Source organism: Urocitellus parryii, chromosome 5 (assembly GCF_045843805.1).
Source record: "Urocitellus parryii isolate mUroPar1 chromosome 5, mUroPar1.hap1, whole genome shotgun sequence".
NCBI classification, from domain to species: Eukaryota; Metazoa; Chordata; class Mammalia; order Rodentia; family Sciuridae; genus Urocitellus; species Urocitellus parryii.
The window spans coordinates 129,454,052-129,473,746 of NC_135535.1; the positions used below are offsets into that span (position 1 = coordinate 129,454,052).

General features: G+C 47.4%; 1 protein-coding gene across 1 annotated transcript in view; it reads right to left on the bottom strand.

The window, feature by feature from the left end:
* Arhgap22 (Rho GTPase activating protein 22) overlaps positions 1–19,695 on the bottom strand; it is a 156,486-nt gene that overhangs the window by 126,661 nt on the left and 10,130 nt on the right. The window contains exon 2 of the mRNA XM_077798688.1: positions 2,505–2,704. Within this exon, the coding sequence (XP_077654814.1) occupies positions 2,505–2,704 (200 nt within the window). The remainder of the gene's footprint in view (positions 1–2,504; positions 2,705–19,695) is intronic.

A 19,695-nucleotide genomic window follows, 5' to 3' on the forward strand; every position in this document is an offset into this window, starting at 1 on the left:
AATGTGTTGGGAAACCTGTGGCAATGGAGTCTCCTTCCATGTGTGGCCTGGGTGACCTCAGGGTCATCAGCACCTTGATGAACTCAACATCACCATGCAGCGCTCCCAGGAGACAGTGCTGCGGATGACAGTGGGAGGGGGTGACCCTAGGCGCCCCACACATGCTCGGAAAAACTGGGATCTTGCCAATTTTGATCAGTTATGAGGAGTGACCAGTCATCACCAGGTCAGCCAGGAAAGCCAAGGCGTTATTGAAGGGCTAACGCAGCTAGAAGGACATGGTGGTGTATAATCAGAGGCACTGTGCCCTGCCTGGGAAGTGGGGTACCGGAGGGCACGTGAGCTCAGATTTCATTACCCATGGTGCTGGAATTTTCCCTTGGTTAAGTATATGTTATGCAATTTAATTCCTAGCACATCTCTGTTGTCTTATTTACAAATAGTGTCTGTATATAATGTTGTCTTATTTACAAGTAAAACCAAAAGTTAAAAAAAAAGCCACTGTTCCAAGCTAGCATGCTGTATCTGCTTCAGAACTAATTAATTTAGATTGATCTGACTTCAGAGTTCCTATCTGCCCCACTAAACTTCTCTGGGTGTTGTTTTTCCTTTCTTTTAAAATCAAGGAGGCTGGAAAGACCAGGGTTTCTTAATCTTGTTTAGATCCCCTTAACTTTATTCCTAATTTTAGTTTGTTCTTACTCTCATGAATTTTGTCTTACTCATTTTTCATTTGTGGTGTTATTTACATGAAGGTTTTCCTTATGAAGTTTCATTTTTAATTTATTCTTATTGTGGTAAAATCTGCATAACATAAAGTTTACCATGCTAAACTCCCCCCCCCCCCCCGCTTGGTTGTGCTGGGGATAACCCAGGGCCTTGAGTATGCAAGGCAAGTGCTATTCTCTTGAGCTACACCCTCAGACCCTAAACTAACCATTTTTAAGCTTGGTTTGGTGGCATTAAGTTCATTCACTTTGCTATGCAGCACTTTCTGTTTTTAATGTAGATGTGTTTTGGAAAGGCAAACTTGAGATCACTATAAATAGAAACTAGAATTTCTTCCCATAATCAAAGGTAACCATTAGAATAAATACAGTGAAGGAAGAAAGTCATTAACTTGCAGCTGATTCCTGCTGACACTGAAGATTGTGAGATGAGGCCTGCTCCCTCTCAACCCAGCCCCCATATTCCTTTTAAAAGAAGGGCATCAAGCCTTGGGGAAGTGGTAAAAATATGCTCACACCTAATTGACACTTCATCTATGACATACCCCAAATTGAAAGAAGTGTGAAAAATGTGAAAGAGTCATTTCTCACTGTGAACTTGACATTATCTCACGCTGTGCCCAGGTATCTCCTCACACCTTGCCTATCACAGAAAACCCTCTTGGCCCACACCCATAGACCACGGGAACTGCTTAGATGTGCACAGGGCTCCTGTCCACCAAGGCTCCATGACGTCTGATTTTGAACAAGGGGATCTGATGGCCTTTTCTGATTTGGATCCCTGATGAGGAGCATCATTTGGGCAAAGTCCTTTAATATCTCTTCCCCATTTTTTTCCAAGAGTTACAGAAACCATCCCTTGATATCTATAGGGAATTGGATCCAGGATGTCCACACTCCCTTACCACTGAATACTAAAGTCCACAGATGATAAAATATCTTATATAAAATGATAATAATATCATGTAACCTAAGCACATCATCCCATATAGTTTAAATCATTCTCTGATTACTTTTAATATGGTACAGAGTGATGCTATGCACATAGTTATATAGTCTTGTTTTCAGAATGATGGCAAAAACATTGTATATGCAATTTTTTTCTGAATATTTTTGATCCACAGTGGTTGAATCCATGGATGCAGATCCCATGGATACAAAGAACTGGCCATGCCTACCACAAAGATTAGATGCTGCATCCTGCAAGCCAATGCCTTGGTGACAGAGCATTTCATCACAATGTTTGCAAGGTCCACTGTGATAAGGCCATGTGTGGTACTGAAGCTACTAATTGCTCTGAATGGGTGAATTTATCACAATTTGGGTGGAAAAGCCAACACTTTAAGCACCTGAGGTGGGTCTTACAGGGCTGGTGAGAAAAAGATGACTGACATAAGACAGAGACAGCAGACACACGGCTTCACGTGAGCCAAGTTCTAGTTTGGAGCTAGGTTGACTGTACCCATTCCCTGGACGGTAGGAGTAACAAAATATGTGCATGTGCATCCTTGGAAGCACTAAGGGGATGAACACAGGAAGAGTCATTTTCTTAAGCTGGACAGGGATGCTCTCTGTCAACATCATGTGGAAGCATTTTCGTTATCAAAGCTGTGGGTGCATTTCATTAAGCCAGGAGCACGGAGGGTAAGAATAAAACTTGGGTGCTGAGGGCTGGAAGCCGGAAAAGTTCCCTGCCTTTTCCCTCTCCTGGGCAGAGCTAACTGTCCCTCGGAGCCCCAGCATGCTACCCACAGAAGATAGGACATGACTTCTCACCTGGGGCTTGGTCTCATCTTTGTCTTTGTAATAGAAAAGCTGATTCCCACGCAACACAAACCAGCGCTGTTGCCAGTTTTTCATGATGCTCCTCTGCTTCCTCAGCCAGCCTGCCTTCAGCACAGGGCCCAACCTGCAGGGTCCTGGCGGCCGCCCTGGGCTGCGGCTCTGCTCCCCCATCACCAGGCTCTTGGAGCGGGCTGGAAGTCAAGAACACACACAGTGAGTACAGAGCCTGGTGTGCCTCTGGTCAGTACTCAGCACATCCTGGTATCCCAGCTGATCTTGGACCAAGGCTTGCAAGCCCAGGACAGTAGGACATGAGCATTGCAGGCCCAATTCCCTGTTGGGTTCCAAGGGCATACATAGGCTGGAGGACTTCAGCCGCAGCAGCAGCCGCCCAAGGTTATCCACTTGGGATAGGTGGCACAGTCTGCCTGCCGGATTCATTTTTGCTCTGTTCCTGGAAACCTAGATTCTCCATTTCTCCAGGTTTCTTCATCCAAACCTCCATCCATGTATCCATGCATCCATCCATCAATGTCTACATGTAACTGTCCACTCATCTACTCATTCCATGACTCATTCCTTTTCATTCAGTCACTATTTATTAAGTGCAGACTCTGTGCCAAGATCTGTTCTAGTTATGAGGATAAAGTAGTGAAATTTAAAAAAGAGATAAAAATCTGGTTTCTCCTGGAGGTTACATTTTAGCCAGGTTTCTGTTACTCAGGGGCAGTGGGAGCTGGCTCCATCCAGACCCTACCCCAGTGTCTGTTTGAAGCCCCCTCTTCTGGAGGCATCAGGCTTGAGCACCACTGCCCAGATTCCCCAAAGCCACTCTGCTGCTTCCCTGGAACCATTGTGCAGGGCCTGGATGGTGGGACCTTCTTTCAGCAATTTGTTGTGATTTTGATGGTGGCTCCTTGACAGAACAAGGGGGGCAATGACTACTATGTTGCAGCTTTCTGGGTGCCTGCAAACCCTCTTTTCCCCAGCTGACATCACTGACCAGCACTCTGCAGGGCTGGTACTGCCCTTGGCAGTGATGAATTCAGATTCTTGTCTCCTCCATCTGCATCTCTCTGTTTGTATACTTCCCCTCCTCTCTCCTTGGTCTTTGGGGGAAACTTTTCTCTCCTTGGCCAGAATCAAGCATATTATTGCAGTATTTACTAGGAGAGGACATGCTGGACTTTGGAGGAACAATTCTGAGTCCAAATGTAATCATAACTGCAATTCGTGGTCCATGGATCCTAACTTCTGATAGGAACACATGGTCCCTGCAATCCACAGTTTTTGCCCTGTGCCTACGATTTTTTTTGTGTGTGTGTATGTGTGTGTATACACATGTGCACGTGTGTATGTGTGTGTGTATACACATGTGCATGTGCATATAAGTTCCTCCTCTTATACTAGTGACCACAGTTCCCTAAGTCTGGCCTACCTTCTGCCCACCCTGTCTCACTAGCCTAGGTTTTTCTGCCATCCTCCCCCATTAAATCCCTAGGTTTGGCTGCATGGTGAGCTCACACTCAGCCTTCAAAATCCAACTCAGATGACACCTCTGCCGTGGAATCTTCCTCATGAATCTTTTCCAGGCAGACATTCCCTCCTTTATAGGACATATCTAGCCTGTGGCTGGGACTCATCTATATGGTGGCCTTTCTGTCCCTTCAGCCTTCAGGGGTGGGCAAACAGGAAATAGGATCTTATCCAATTCTGTATGTGTGGTCCTCATCACTGTGGGGCCAAGGGATGGACATAAGTCATGGTAGTTAAACACAGGATACTTAGAGTTAGCCTTAATGATCTGAATCTCAACATGGTATTAAACATAACATGACAGCCAGCTCTTGTCTTATAGCATATAGCCTGGTGGTTCCCAGTTTTATCTGCAATCTTATAGTGGGGAATACTATCTTGAAACTAGCACATTTGCATGAACAACAACAACAAAATGATGAGACCATCCCATAAACCTTGGCTCTAGAAGGGTTCAGCATCAGGATCACCTCTTGTTTCTGGTATCCAAGTAGCTATGCCAGCTCCATGGGTATCCTTGCACACTGAAGGGGACTGGCTGTCCTTCAGGGGAGTGGGGTTTTTCCAGAGACTAAAGGGAGGGACTCCAGAGGAGTCCAGTGGAGGTTGCTCCTTCCAGGAACTCAGTCTCACCTCTGAAGCCCAGCAACACCCTGACCAGGGTTGAGCTTCACACGTTCTTGCATTTCAGACTGATCTGCATTTTTGTTTCCAACCTTGCTGCTGGGCCTGGTCCCCATGTTCTTGAGGCAGAATTATCATGCACACTCTCCTGAGTCCTAATAGCTGTTTATGCTCCCTGTATGCAATCTGATGCCCCACCATATGTTACCAAAAGTTTCCAGCATTGCTGAGCATTCACATTCTTTCTGTTAATTATTTAATTAAAGAAACAAAGGGGCCCAGTTGAAGAAATACAGGCTTTGGACAAAGGCTTGTGTTGGGATCACTGCCAGCTCTGTGAACTCTGTGTTTTGGTCTGCAGATCAGCAAATTGGGCCCATTTATGATGACGGTCCCTCACCCAGCAGGGCAAGTTGGAGGAGGGGAGACAGCCCACCTGGCAGAGTGCTTGGCACGTCTGAGGGACCCAGTGACTAGTTACTGGAGTGATGATAGTTATGATAATGGAAATCGTGGACATCCCCATGAAGAATCTGTTTCCTGAAGCTGGGCGAAAAGATGAATCTTCTTACAGTCCTGGATAGGCTGCCCTTTCATTTCCAAGTATCACAGCATCTTGCCCAGCATCTCTGCCCTGCAAGCTCAGCGTCCTTGCCAAGGAGGACCCAGAATTGGAAGAAACACTCGGCCTGGGTGAGGCTGGGCTGCAGCACAGATGAGGCAGGTAGGGATTGTGAGACCCAATAACATCAGGCCTCAGGAGGGTCCTTTCTGCTCCCAGGGCTGCGCCCTCATCTGATCTTTTATCCTGTCTCCCTCTGGCAAGGAGTAGAAGCAGGCTGTACCCAACAGACACTTGCTGATCCCCTTCCAGAGCTGGGGACGCTTAACCCTGGGGGCCATGGAGATGATGCCCATGAAGAGAAGAGGGCTATCATGACCCCAGTATTCTGGTGCAGCCTGGCAGAACATTGAGGAGGACAGACAGATATGTCCTAGGGTAACTGAGTTTGCTTGTCTGGGTCTCAATTTTCCCATGTCTCAAATTCTTTTAGTGGGTTAAGAATTGATAGTCACCAGCGCTTGGGCCTTTATCTTTTTAATTGCTTGAGATTTCTAAATTGAGACCTGGTAGGCAGCAGTGCCTCTGTGAGTGAGGATTTTCTGGTTATAGGTGAGTGGAGCTGGCTCAGGCTTCCACTGTCTATTCTTGAATTCTTTTTCCTTTTGTTGGGGAATTGGTAGGGTCTACTTAGACCCTTCTGTTCCTCCACAGATGTCTGTACAGCCTCTCTGGAGTCTTTAGTGGGGAATGAACCATGGAACATCTAGGGCCACTTTCCTGGTTCTATTTTTTTTTTAAACAGGGCCCAAAGCTGGCACATTCCACCAGAAATGCACCTGCTCTTCCTTCTATATCACCAGAGCATCCTGCACAGGGCAGGTGCACAGCAGAAACTCAACAAACTCTCTAGGACTCATTAGTGCAGCAGGACTCTCCTGAGTGCCACTGAGACTTCCACCTGAGCCCTGGGTCAGGTCTACAGAAATACTCTCTGTTTGGCTGTCCCAGGAAGGCTGAACTTTCTGGACATAGAACCATGGACACTGAGCCTGGCAGAGAGCAGGAGCCCAGCAACTTATGCAAGAATGACTGCATGGTCGATGACATGACTGGCCTGCAGGAGACTTCATGTGACAAGACAAAGAACAGAAGGAGGTGTTTCTATGCCCTGATTCCCAAACCCTGGGCATCAGCCCTCCTGAGAATTATAGGAAGGAGAGAGAAGGCATCAGGGAGCCTGTTCACTGGGGCAAGGGAACAAGGTGAGGTTATGTAGCTGGGCTCCATGTCAGCAGCTGTGCACTCTCTATTTCAGCACATGTGGGCAGCCCTGGGGGTCCTGCTGGTGGCACCCAAACCCCATGCTCTGCTCTTCCCTGGCCTTCCAGGAGGAGAAGAAAAGCCAGCTCCTGTGCCTTACAGCTTACCAGGGAGGCTCTTGTTTCCACATGGGAGGCCAGACCAGTGCAGGGTTCTCCCCAGGTGATCAATCACATGGATATTACTTATCAGGCTGACTGAACTTCTCAAAAGGAAAATAATCATCGTTATGATTTATTAATAACCATTGTTCCAGTCCTCAGCACTTCCTTTAATCAATTTATTTGGTTCTGTAAATATTTAAACCAGGCTTAAGTCAAATGGCTTTGACATGCTAAGTCTCCAGTACTAATTAGCGTTGAGGAGAAACCTGGGGAGCAGGCCCAGGGCAAGCTTTTGTCCCAGGGAGGAGAGGGGTGCCCTTGGCCCTCCTCCAAGACAAGGCTCATAAGCACAACATTCATGCATTCATTCCACACTGGTAGATGTCTGCCAGATGCAGTGTAGAATTTTAAGTTGATGTTTCCTTGAGGACCCCCTCGTCTGGCAGGGGAAATAAGTCACAACCATGCAGGAATGAAAGGTCCAAGGTCATGTGAGACAGGCAAAGGGTTCAGACACTGAAAAGAAGGCACAGATCTCTGCAGAGTCATTCGGAGGTGGGGAACCCATGAAATTCTTGAGGGATGACCAGAATGTGGGCCGACCTCAGGGCAGATCCGACTCTGGTTTTTAGGGAGGAAGGAAGGAGCATGGCATTTGCTATCCCTTGGCACAGTTTGTGTGTTAGGTGGACACTGTCACCTCCTCTTGCTGACAAGCATGTATGGATGGGGGGAGACACGCAACTCCCTCTCCTTCCTCAACCCAAATAGTCTGGACCACGCAGAGTTTGTTCCTGCAAATCCCTCCCCTTTGACTCCTGACTTCATTAGTTTCCGAATCTGAAGACTCTTTCTCACTCTCCTTTCTTTTCACTTCCTTTTACTGAATCAATTCAAATATAACCCTCTCTGGCCTGGACTACTTCCTGACTCTTACCTCTTAGCTTCCACAGAAGTCTCCTAAAGAGCTATGGAGCTGCCAAGGAAATGCTCTGCATGAATCATTTCATTTAATCTGACAACAAGTGGTAATTCTTCTGTTCACAAACATGTGAGCCAATGTTTGCAGAGGCTGAGATGGTTTGTCAAGGGCCCAGGTGACAGGAGGCAGACTGTTTAGGAATCTCAGTTTGCCTAACTTCAGGCTTACACACTTAACCCCTTCATGAAAGTGCCACAGTTTCTAAAAATGGGTCTAATAATCTGACTGCTTCCTCCAAAACTAGTTGTATTTATTTATTATGCATAGAGAAACTCCACCCCTGGCCCAGCCTGGCAGTCACTGTAAGTTCACAGCTCATCATCTAATGTACCCATACACCTCCACCTGGACCACCTGTCCAAGTTAGTAGCTGCCAAGGTGTCTGTGTATTATATGCACATCTTCATACCTGAATTTTGAAGCAACCTGGGTAATGCTGATATAATCATGTGCTGGGCTTGGGTCACATCAGACAACCTCTATTGGAAAGGCCTTTGGTTCCACTACTCTTCAATGTCAGAATCCTACCCTCTGTTCAGGATATGGAGCATACCATGTGGTCCTCCCAGAGGTACTCCACAAAAATTCATCTCTTTCTTTTCACTTCTCCTTTAAGATTGCATGAATGATAGCCTAGTGTATAATACTGTGGTTCCTGCATATGTCTGCTTCTCCCTAAGACTATAGCCCCTGGGACAGAAGAGTGTTGTGTTCACTTCCGAAAGCTTGAGAGGCATCTGCTTGAAGCAGGGAGGGAGGTGAGTTGGAGGAGGATGGACCAGCAGGGAGCTCCTAGGGGACCCAACTCCCTACTGGGGAGCGCTGGGGAGCTCTGGATGTCTGTGTGTGTGTGTGTGTGTGTGTGTGTGTGTGAGAGAGAGAGAGAGAGAGAGACAGAGAGAGAGAGAGAGAGAGAGAGAGTCAGAGAGAGACAGAGAGACAGAGAGAATGTGCAAGAGTATATGTATGTGTGTGAGAGAGAAAGAGAGTCAGAGAGAGAGACAGAGAGAGAATGTGCAAGAGTGTGTGTGTGTGTGTGTGTGTGTGTGTGTGTGTGTGTGTGTAAGAAAACAAGAGGAAGGGAGAGAGAGAATGTATACACTAAATTATGTGAGTGTATCACAGAATCTGTTTTGCATGTGTGTGTCTCTGTGTGTACACATCCATCAGTGTACCAGTATGGTGCAATCCCAAATTCAGAACCCAGGGTCTTGGTTTGGGTGGTCAGTTCCAGAGGGGAGAAGGGAAGGTGGGGCCTGAAGACCCACCAGGAGCCCTGGAAGCCTGAGATCCTCTCGGGAAGTCAGGCTGTTGGGAAACTGAGGAAGTAGATGGGAACACCCAGGGAGGAACGTCGGGGGTGGAGGGCAGAGGAAGGTGGGTCTTTGGGATGTGTAGAGAGCAGGGTGCCACCCACAGAGACATTCAGGAGGAGGGGGTTGTTGGGGTTGCTGACCAATGGTTTGTAGAAGAGAGAGAGAGAGAGAGAGAGAGAGAGAGAGAGAGAGAGAGAGAGAGTTAGTTGTGTCAAGGAGGAGGAGTAGAGCAAGTGCAGCTGGAGTACATTGTGCTTTCCTCATCTTTTCAACATCCAGGAGGACATTCCTGGAGGAAGTCAGAGGTGACCCATGGGAGGGGAGCATGCTGGACAGAGGCAGCTACAGACCAGGGCCCACATGTAGGAGGGAGGTGCTCCGTAAGTGTTGAATGAGAATTATTATGATAGTATTATAGTGATTGTTCATTGTGAGCTTAGACACTCCATGTCATGCACAAGCCTAAATGAAGTAATTTTATTTATTCCTGACAGCAAATGCTATGACTTCCGGTCTGTGAGAGCTGAGACAGTTGCCTGAGGCACTGGCAAGGGGTCTGTTTAGGAATCAGAGCCTGCCTAACTTCAGGGTGAGCTACTTAACCCTTCCGAGTCTACGGCCTGCATAACATCTCCCAGGAAGCCTGTGGAGGGAGTAAGAAAGGGGCCTGAGGGGAGAATTCTGAGAACTAGGAGGAGGAGTAGAGGACAGGAAGGAGCAGAGAAGCTTTTGAGAGACACTGGCAGAGGCAGCCAGAGAGACAGGAGAACCACCAGGGGAAGAATGGAGTGGGAAACCCAGAGAGGGCTAGAAGAAAAGGCTACAGCTTATGAGAGGAAGAGAGAGAATCCCGGCCTGGCTTCTCAGGCAGAGAAGTGCAGCAAGAGCTGTCTTACAGACCGTCCAGGAGAGTGCTCTGGGAGAGTGAGGGCAGCAAAAGAGCATGGAAAATTCTTTCTAGAATGTTCCTTGCAAGGAGGGGAGAGGGAGGCATCTGAAGGGAAACATATTTTGTGTTTAAACATATTTGACTGGAGAAGGTCGAGATTATGTGTGTGTGAGGTGGGTGGGGAGAGAAGTCAGAGAGGAAGCACTTCCCACAGGGAGCATTCTGTCCAGTGCCAGGAGGCGGAGCCTGAGGTCAGGCACTGTGTACATGTGTGTGGGTGGTGGGTGGTGGGGGGTGGGGGGCTTGCCTGGAGCAGCAAAAAGCCATCCTGTGTGTGACAGGAAGCAGGGAGGCACAGATGGCTGTGGGTGAGGTACTGTACTATGCTAGGGCACCTGGCCAGCTGCAACCCTCCCTGCCAGAGACAGGAGAGATCACCTGTGCACCAAGGTTCTCCTTGTACTCAGTCCTGACTATACCTATACCAGGCTGCTGTCTTAACCAGGATCTGGGCCAGGGTGTCCTGGCCCAGACTATGCTGGTGACTCCAGACACTGCCATGGGCCAGATGAGAAAGGACATGGGGCTGTGAGTATTGGTAGAGTTGTTCCCATTGTGTTAGCTCTGGCCTGGCCTTCCTGGGACAGCTGGAGGTAGAGGGAGGGGTATGGTTGAGATGGGAAGGACTGGGGTTGGGGGAGTGAGTAACAGAAAGGATAGATGTGCACAAGTGGCTGTGACGACCAGAGCTGGGGACAGGCAGAAGTCATGAGTCATTTCTTTATCCCCCAGAATAACTTAGATTTCGAAGATTTTAGAATTGAGACTTGAAGAAAAAAGCATCTTTCTCAGCGTCACACAACATTGCTCTGATGTGGCCAAACTTGGACTGCTCCTGGTCACTAGGAACACTATAATTCTTCCAAAGCAGAAGGGATCCTGGGCCACCCCTCAGTGCTCTGAGCAGACTCCAGCAAGATGGGCATCTTTCCTTAGCCAGGGATGCCCAGAATGAAAACACAGGTCAACTCAAATTCAAGAGGTCAAGACCCTGGTTCAGACAAACAATTCAAGTACTGAAGTTTTGTGTCTCCTCAGAGGAGTACACAGAGCTGTGCATGTCCAGGTATTGGTAATGCAGCAAGGGGTGCATCGCCAGCAGATGAATCACAGATACAGGCCTTCTCCCCAGGAAGGAGGTAGGGATCTTGCATTTCTCAGAGTTGAAGAAATTAAAGAAGTGAATAGGTGCTGAACAGAAGAGAACCTACAAATGACCAACAGATGTACAGGGATGCTGAGCTCCAACAATCAGCAGGGAAATGCAAATTACAGGCATTGTAAGATGCAACACTGGGTATCCTTTACAGGTAAAGTTTGGAAAGTTTGACAACATCATGTATTGGTGAGGCTGTGAGACATTGCAAGTCACTAGATAGAGGACACTGGAGCTGTGGGGCTGGGGATGTGGCTCAAGCGGTAGCGCAGTCGCCTGGCATGCGTGCGGCTCGGGTTCGATCCTCAGCACCACATACCAACAAAAATGTTGTGTCCGCTGAGAACTAAAAAATAAAAAAAATAATAAAAAAAATCACACATCTTTGTTTCCCCCCCCACCTCACCCCCCATCGGGGATTGAACCCAGGGGTGCTCTACCACTGAGCTACATCCTCAGCCCTTTTTAATTTTTTATTTTGAGACAGGGTCTCGCTAAGTTGCTTAGAGCCTTGCTGGGGCTGGCCTGGAACTTTCGATCCTCCTGCCACAGCCTCCTGAGTGGCTAGGATCCCAGGTGTGTGCCACCACCCCCAGCTAAAAATCACATATCCTTTACAACTCAGTAGTTCTGCTTCTCTTCTGTCCCTACCCTCCCACCCCAGAGAGAACCCCAAGTGCAGGGCTAGTGGCATATAAGGATGCCCACGGATAGCTAAAAATGCAGAAGATTCAAATGCCCATCAGAAGGAAAATGGCCAGATAACAGTATATTCAACCATACAGACATTGAAAACAAACAGAAAATACATGAGCTAATAGGGAGAGCTCCCCCTTTATCTGACTCCTCAAAATAAGAGCTTTCATTCCCCAATTCTGATTCCTGCCCTATTCTCTTTTTAACACCCTCCAATCAGGTTTCCCTTACCTCTACCCACCCAAACTACTGTAATCATGGTCCCCAATGACCCTCACGTTGCTCAATTCAAGGGACAGGTCAGTCCTTTGGTTCCTCCACTGCCCTGCGGCACTTGACAAGTTGACTCCTCCCTGTCCTGGGCCATTTTCTACCCTGCGTTCCAACATGGCCCTTCCTCTCCCAGCACCCCCACCTTTTCCAGTTTCCCAGCTCTGTTGCATCTTTCCAACCTCTTAATTGCCCAGGGCTGGTCCCACATCTACCTACACTGTCTCATGGATTTAAGCATCAGTGATGTGTGCAAGGCCCTATGCAGCTCAACCTTGAACTGGAGACCATGGGTCACACTGTCCACCTACCACCTCTGAGGTCACAAGTTCAAAGCTGAACTCTTGGTCTCCTCCTGCCCCAGAACCTGCTCCTGGCATGGCCTCTCCCATCCTGGTCAGTGGATACCCCATCCTCAGGCCCTGTTCCCAGCTGCCGTCTTTTCTCCCCTGATGTTGCTTCTTCTGCCTCCCTACTCTGCCATCCTCAGCTGCAGTCCCTTTTCAATAGGGCAGCCAGTGAGTTTTTAAAGATGGGAGTTAGATCAAGTTGTTCCTTATGAATACCCTGCAGGATTTTCAGGAAGCTGGCTCAGAGTGAAAGTAGAGCCACCATTGTGGCCCACTGGGGTCCTGGACATCCAGCTTTGTGACCTCTCAGCCCTCCTCTGGCCTCTCCTCCTCTGGCCTTTGCAGTTCCTGGGCTTGTGTGGCCAGCGTGGACTCTCTGCTGTGTCTTCGCCTGAGATGCTGTTTTCCACTCAAATGCCATTTCCCAATGACTCGTTTCCTTGGTGGTCAAATCTCAAAAAAAGTAACCCTCCTATCTCCCCTTTTATGCTTTACATTAACATTTACAGTCATACCTGGATGGGTTCCAGGATTCCCTGCAGGTACACAAATCCCTGAATGCTCAAGTCCTTTATATAAAATATCAAGTCCCTTGTAAATTTCATAAATTTCAATCATCTCTAGATTACTTGTAATACCTAACAGAATGTAAATGCTACATAAACAGTTGTTATACTGCTTCATTTAGGAAATAATAACATGAGCAAAAGTCTGTACCTGTTGAATATAGATGTAATTACTTTTAAATGCTTTTAATCTGCAGTTAGTTGAATCTGAGGATGTAGAACCTACAAATAGGGAAGGTTGGGTTGTTTAAATCCTATTATAGAAGAAAACAAGTTGTAGAATGACACACAGAATATAAAATTATGTAAAGTAGAAGAGAAACACCTACCCTAAACAAAAGGCATTGCAATGGATTTTCTGCAGATGCAGGTATTTGTATGAGAGTAAGGTCTGCCAAATAATGTACCCCATCTCTAACAGAAGTTATGGTCATGAAGGGAAGGATGGAGCTGTAATAATGTGCATTTCATAAAGGGATGGAATTTGTGTTGATTATGTAAATTATGATGAAAGATTTTAAGTGAAAGTGTTTTTTTTTTTCTTTGAGCTGGATCCCGTAAGGAAATCTAAAATAACCATGAAAAGATTGCTAATGTAATAAGTGATTATGAGTCCTTATTGATGATAAGCACTAGAGGGACCCTGGACCACAACATGGAGCAAGAAAGATAGTCTCTGAGTCTCTGCCTGCGGGAAGCTCCTGGGTTAGGAGGAGAGACTACTTTCAAACACAGCACATGGTGAACAGACAGTTTCTGGTGAAAAACTCGGGCCTGGCCTTTTTGTGGTCCTTCCAGGACCATGATCAGGGGCTGTGAGTGAGCATGATGGGCCTCTCTGTAGGTGAGCCTCTCTGGGCCAGCCTGGGGAGGTGCATGCGTGTTGATCCTTCACACTGCAGTTACAGGAACATCCAACTGCTACTGACATTAGAAATGGCTCCAAAGACACATCTAATAGTGGATCCTGCCAGAGCGCAGCTGGAATTCTCCAGGTTCCTTTTCAGGTTATATGCCCCACACCTCTCACTGTGATTTACTTTAGCCTCCTCCCAGCGGGTATCTCAGGATGCTTGACCTATTTAGGAAAACTGTCCATGGACTACTGGAGTCTGTCCACACTGGAAGAGTGGGAATGCCTAGGAATTTATGTCATCTCTGCTGGCAGCCCTTGGTCAAAGCAGAGTCAGGAGCGGAAGGACCAGGATGGTTTAGGCTGAGACCTCCTTTGATTGGCCTTTACATTGGACTTGGGCTTGGATCTCTTGTCCCTGTCCTGCTCCCTAACCCCTCTACTGGGGAACCCTTCAGACACTTCTTGAATACATTACTACAAGTGAATCCTCAATTCCGGGTCTACTTTGGAGGCCCCACCAAACACATTCGATTGTGTCCAGGATTTTTTAAATAGACTTTAGGTGGCCTTGGCCTTTTGGCACCTGCTGGGCATATCCCTTCTGGACCAGGCCTGCTGGGGCTGGGTGCCCTGAAGCAGGTCTGCAGGGGTGTTTGTCCATCTGCAGCTTTTGCAAGTGCAGCCCTGAGAGCATGGAGAAGTAGCTGCAGGAGAGCTGAAACACAATTGATTTATAAAAGTCAATGGGATTTTAAAACGGGCTGGGGAAATAGCAAGATGGATCTCAGAGTTGAATTGATTTAAAGGGTAAGTATTGAGGCTGAAAGATTGATTGAGAAGAGAGGGGTGAGGTAATGAAAGGGGCACTCTGGAGGGGCCCGACAGGATGGTTTCATAAAGTTAATGCGATTTGCAGCCAAGGTCGAGGGGGCTCTGACGGGGTCCCATGCTGTCCTGGGAATACTGCTTGAGCATTAGATGATTTATTACACGATGGCTCCTGAGTGCCCCTACTGAGTTTTTTTTTTTTTTTTTAACTTGTTACTTAGCATTCTTCCTCAGCTCTCTTTGGCCATCGGTTCTTCCCTAGGTCCCTCAACTAAAGGGTCTAGAAAACCAACCAGGCCCTCCTAAGAGGTCTCTCTTCAATGCCTGGAGAACTTGAGGTACATGGTCTATCATTACCCGCAACAATGAAAATATTAAATTTTAAAAGAGTGGTAAGGTAGCCTAGAAAGTTTGGAAATTTTTCATAATGATTATTTTAATGACTTAAAAATCAATATAAAAGATCCCATTCTTTAAAGTTATTATCTATCTATTTATTTATTTGGCTTTCTTGGGTCTGCCTCTTGGCTCAGCCAGACTGATTTTTGGCAAGGGGTTGGGGGAGGCTGGGCAACACCCAGACTGCTTATTCTTCATTTCTGTGCAGAATGAACTTTCAGCTTCAACGGTATCTGGCATTCATTTATCCAGTGCTTGAGTTTACGGGATCTCCTATGTGTTCACCTACAGGAGCCACTAGGAGATGGTGCCACTGCAGCAGAGCTGAAGAAGAAGCACACAACCACACACCAGGTCCTGCTGTCACCCTGCCACATACACAGGAAGAGGGAAGCATGGAAGCAGCAGCAAGGAGATCAGACTGGGATGATAGAGCTACTGAAGGAGGCAGGGAGGCCAGAGCTAAGGCTGAGGCTGAGGCTGAGGCTAAAATAAAGTAAGCCATGCCCTGCACCCTAGGGGGTAAGAAAATGTGTCTAGCAGGGCAACAGGAAGACGTGGAGGATGAGAGGGTGAGGGTCTACCTCTGTCCCCAGGCTTAACCTTAACTTTGAAACAACTATTCCCTGAGTCACTGCCAGACTCGTGACCATCCTTCCTCTGAGGAAGAGCATCTTGTGAGGGCTCCTCTGACTTCTGACACAGGCTGAAATCCTGGCCATCATCCCATGCTGGGGTTCCTTTTGCTAGGACTTCTTAGAAGAGGCCATGTCCCTTTGCCAGGGTAGAAACAAGGTTCACCACATCCTTATCTGTTAGCAACATGGGCCTGAGATTCATACATTGTGGAAGGAGTCTGGGAGCTGATGCTCAGCTTCACCTCCCTGTCACCCACGCACTGCAGTCTCTCCAGGCTGACCAGCAGTCCTGTAGACCATTCATGCCCTACTTCTGCCCCCGTCTGCCTTTCTCCTTCCTTGGACCCCCTCACAAAGCATGCCGGCCCGCTTTACTCTTGAAGCATCTGTGCAGTTGCTTCCTATGGTAGGAAGACCCCTCTGGAAAGTCCTCAGAGCCGTGACTGACTTCCATTCCTTATGCTGTCTGGGGTCCTCGCCTATCTCTCTGATTGGACATGGGCTTCTCTGTGCCAAACTGATATTTATGAGCTTCCTAGGGGCAGAGAGGGTACCTTCCTCAGATTTGAATTCCTAAAATGTAGCAAAGAGAGTCTCAGATAATGCTTGTGAATGAGTGAATGAATGGGAGAAGAAACAGAACCCTCAAGCTCAAAGATGGAAAGATCCAATCCAAGAGACCCCAAGCCTTGTAATGGGTCTTCTTGCTGTGGGAGAAATCTGCCACTAGGATTTCTCCTGCCCATTGCCCATTTCCACACCATGTTAAAATGAAGGGCATGAGATCCACCAATTCTGTGCCTAAAATCAGAGGCACACCAACAGGAAGACTATAAACATGGAACTATAGTTTTGTAACATTTCCTAGCTTGGCAGAGGGGAGAGGGCATGTACGACAGGGAGGGAGCACAGAATTGGGAGCCCTGAGATCCATGTGCTTCTTGAAGTCCTATCTTTCCACTTCCAAAAGGGAGCAAAATATGAATCCTGCTGACTTCCTATACTGTGGTAAGGATAAAATGAATGGACAGCTTGAAAGTGCTTTGTAAATGGAGGAGCACAGCATGAATGGGTGATGGCACTGTTTCTTACTACTGCAGGCCAAGCCCCACGGAAGCCTCTATATCCTCTTCTGGACCTTGTCTGGGAGCCACTGGCCCAGGACCCTGCAATGCTTGCTGCTTGCACTCCTGTTCAGAGTAGCAGCCCATTCACCAGAAGCCTGGAATTGGTGAATTGATTTAATTCAATATCAATTATAAATCTCATTTTCTGCCTGCCTACAAGCCATTAGCTGAGATCAATACCTTCTCCACCCTTGGCTAAGTCATCACTGAGACTGTGGATGATTTCAGCAGTCGGAACAGGGGCCTAAGCAGCCTCACTTGGAGAGTCCAAAGCAGCCTCCTGGTCCAGGCCTAATCCAGTTTGGGTCTTTCCACCTTCAAATATTAAGGTCGTGGCCAATGCTGCTGTTGTCTGGGGCCTCAAGGCTGGCCTGGAGAGCCTTCATTTCCATGTCTGGCAGTGCCCATTCCCTGATTGTCTACTAAAGTCATAGACATTGGGTATCTTTCATGAGGAGCTAGTTCTGCCTGTCAGCTGGTTCAAGGCCTCTGGGAAGACAGCAGGAGGCAGGAGGGAAGGGACTTGAGCTTGCAGTGTCCCTCTCCTGAACACAATGGCCTTCTTCCAGCACTTGGGCCTCAGGGAGCAGCAGACAGACTGGTCATTTAGGGGCTGGGGATGGATAAGAGTATATGTTCTCAATCTTTGTTTTTAAAACACTCTGAGAATTACCAACCATGCAGGGCTAAAGGGAGGTGGTCAGCTGATGCCCACAGTGCTGAGCTCAGACACAGAGGAACCTAGCTGGCCATGGCCCCTGACTCTTAGCAGATCTAATTTGTCTCCCTCATGCTCTCTGCAGAAAGCAGATGGGAAATGCCACTGATGCCATTGATCCTATAAGCATTTACCTAGGTCCTGTCTCCCTGCCCTCGGGGCCACTCCCTGCAGACTGCTGACCACACCACAGCCTGCATCATTGCCTAATGCTCCAGTCAGTCATATTACTCTCTTGTTTAAAACCCTGCCTGGGGTGGGCATGGTAATGGTGCATGCCTGTAATCCTCTCTACTCAGGAAGCTGCGATGGGATGATTGCAAGTTCAAGGCCAACCTGGGTAACTTGGTGAGAATTTGTCTCAAAATAAAATAAAAAGGGCTAGGGATATATAGAGTCCTTGCCTGGCATAGGCAAGATCTTGGGTTCAACTTCCAGGTACTGAAAAAAAAAAAAAAAAAGAAAGAAATCCTGCCAATCTGTGGGACAGGTCCACTCCCCCAACCCCCTCCCCCATGCCATGGCCTCCTACTGACTTCCTGCATTGCAGTCAGTCCAGGTGCTCACAGATTAGGGTTGTGCTGCTGGGCCTTGCCACATAAGGCTTTCTCTGCCTTGGGTGCCTCTCCTCCTTTCTACATCAAGGCTGGGCTCCTAAATCTGTAAAGTGTGCAGGAGGTGTCAAGAATCTCTGGAGTTTGGAGTTTGAATCTCAGCACTCCCACTTCCTGGCTGGGTATTTTTCCCAGCTGGCAAGTTCTCTAACCTCTCTGGAACTCAGTTTCCTCATCTGAAAAATGAGGCAGCAGTGGTCTCTTTGTCAATGGGAGTCTTCTGAGGATGAAAGATGACGCATGTGCCCCTACATGGAAGATGTAATAGGACTTCGGCACGTAAATTCCACCACCAAAACACAGACACGTGACATGCTGATGCGGGAGCCAGACTAACAAGCACACTTTCAAAGAAGTAGGTGAAAGCTAGTCATGCAGTCCTGGGGTGGATGTGGAAATACCAGCCTAATCTTGTTTATTGAGTTATTTACCAGTCTTGTTTATGGAGAACTGAATCAACTCTAGGACATCTCATTATCCAGAAGTGCCCAGAGTGGACATAGGGCCTGCTAGGCAGAGATAGCGAAAGGCCTAGCTCCCAGAAAGTACAAGTAAAGTCACTTCATGAGATATGCTTGCTCTACCCGTGGTGACATAAGTTCAACAAGCATTAGCAACGGGTGCTGCTGTTATTAAATGTGCCTGACACCTAGTGCCAGCCAGGAAGTGAGGGCACATGGGTCTGCACATTTGAGCTAAGTCATCCCCCCACCATGAAATAGGGAAGCAAAATAAAATAGCAGCCAAATTTGAGAGTCCTCAGCATCATGGGTCAATGGGGTCTGGCCCTTCTGAGTTTCCACACACCTTCACACCATGGCCAACACTGCTGCCAGTCCCGAGAAAGGGCCACTTCCATAGGATGCCCACCCCCAACCCATGTCACATCCTGACCTCCCTTCCCTTGCCACCAGCTGTACTGCCTTTCAACTGGACATATCTGTTGTGACTAGGACAGAGTCGGTGGTCTGACCCCACTCTTCCTTTGATGCCACCATTCATGATGGTGGCACCATGAATACTGCCCTTGGAAGGTGCTGGTGGAGGTTACACATAGGGTTGAATTAAAATGAGTTGTTTGCATGTAAACAGAAAACCCAGCACACGTCTAGTACATTCTAAGCACTGAACGGAAATTTTCTCACTTTCTTTCCTTCCTTAAAGAGGAAAGTAGACAAGACTGTTTGCAAACTTAATATATTATTAATAGTGAAAGAGTCATACTGAGATAGGTGGGCTCTCAGGGAAAGAGTAAAAGAGAGCCTTATGAAGAGACCTGGATCTGTGAACATGAACAGTCAGGTTTGTCTCTTCAGTTAGATGAACAAAACCTCCAGTGTATGTTGGCCCTGATCAATTAGAACAAAAACATAATCAATTTAAGTGTCACCAGATTGAAAAAACCTATACAATGTGCCCACAACTGATTTATGGCTAGACTGCTTAACGAAGAAGAAACATTCAGAACCCCAATATCAAATGATTGACTTGGGATTTGATTTTCACAAAAGCTTATTTGGGAACCTGCACTTTTCTTCCCAGGACAATCCTATATGTAGTCAGATATC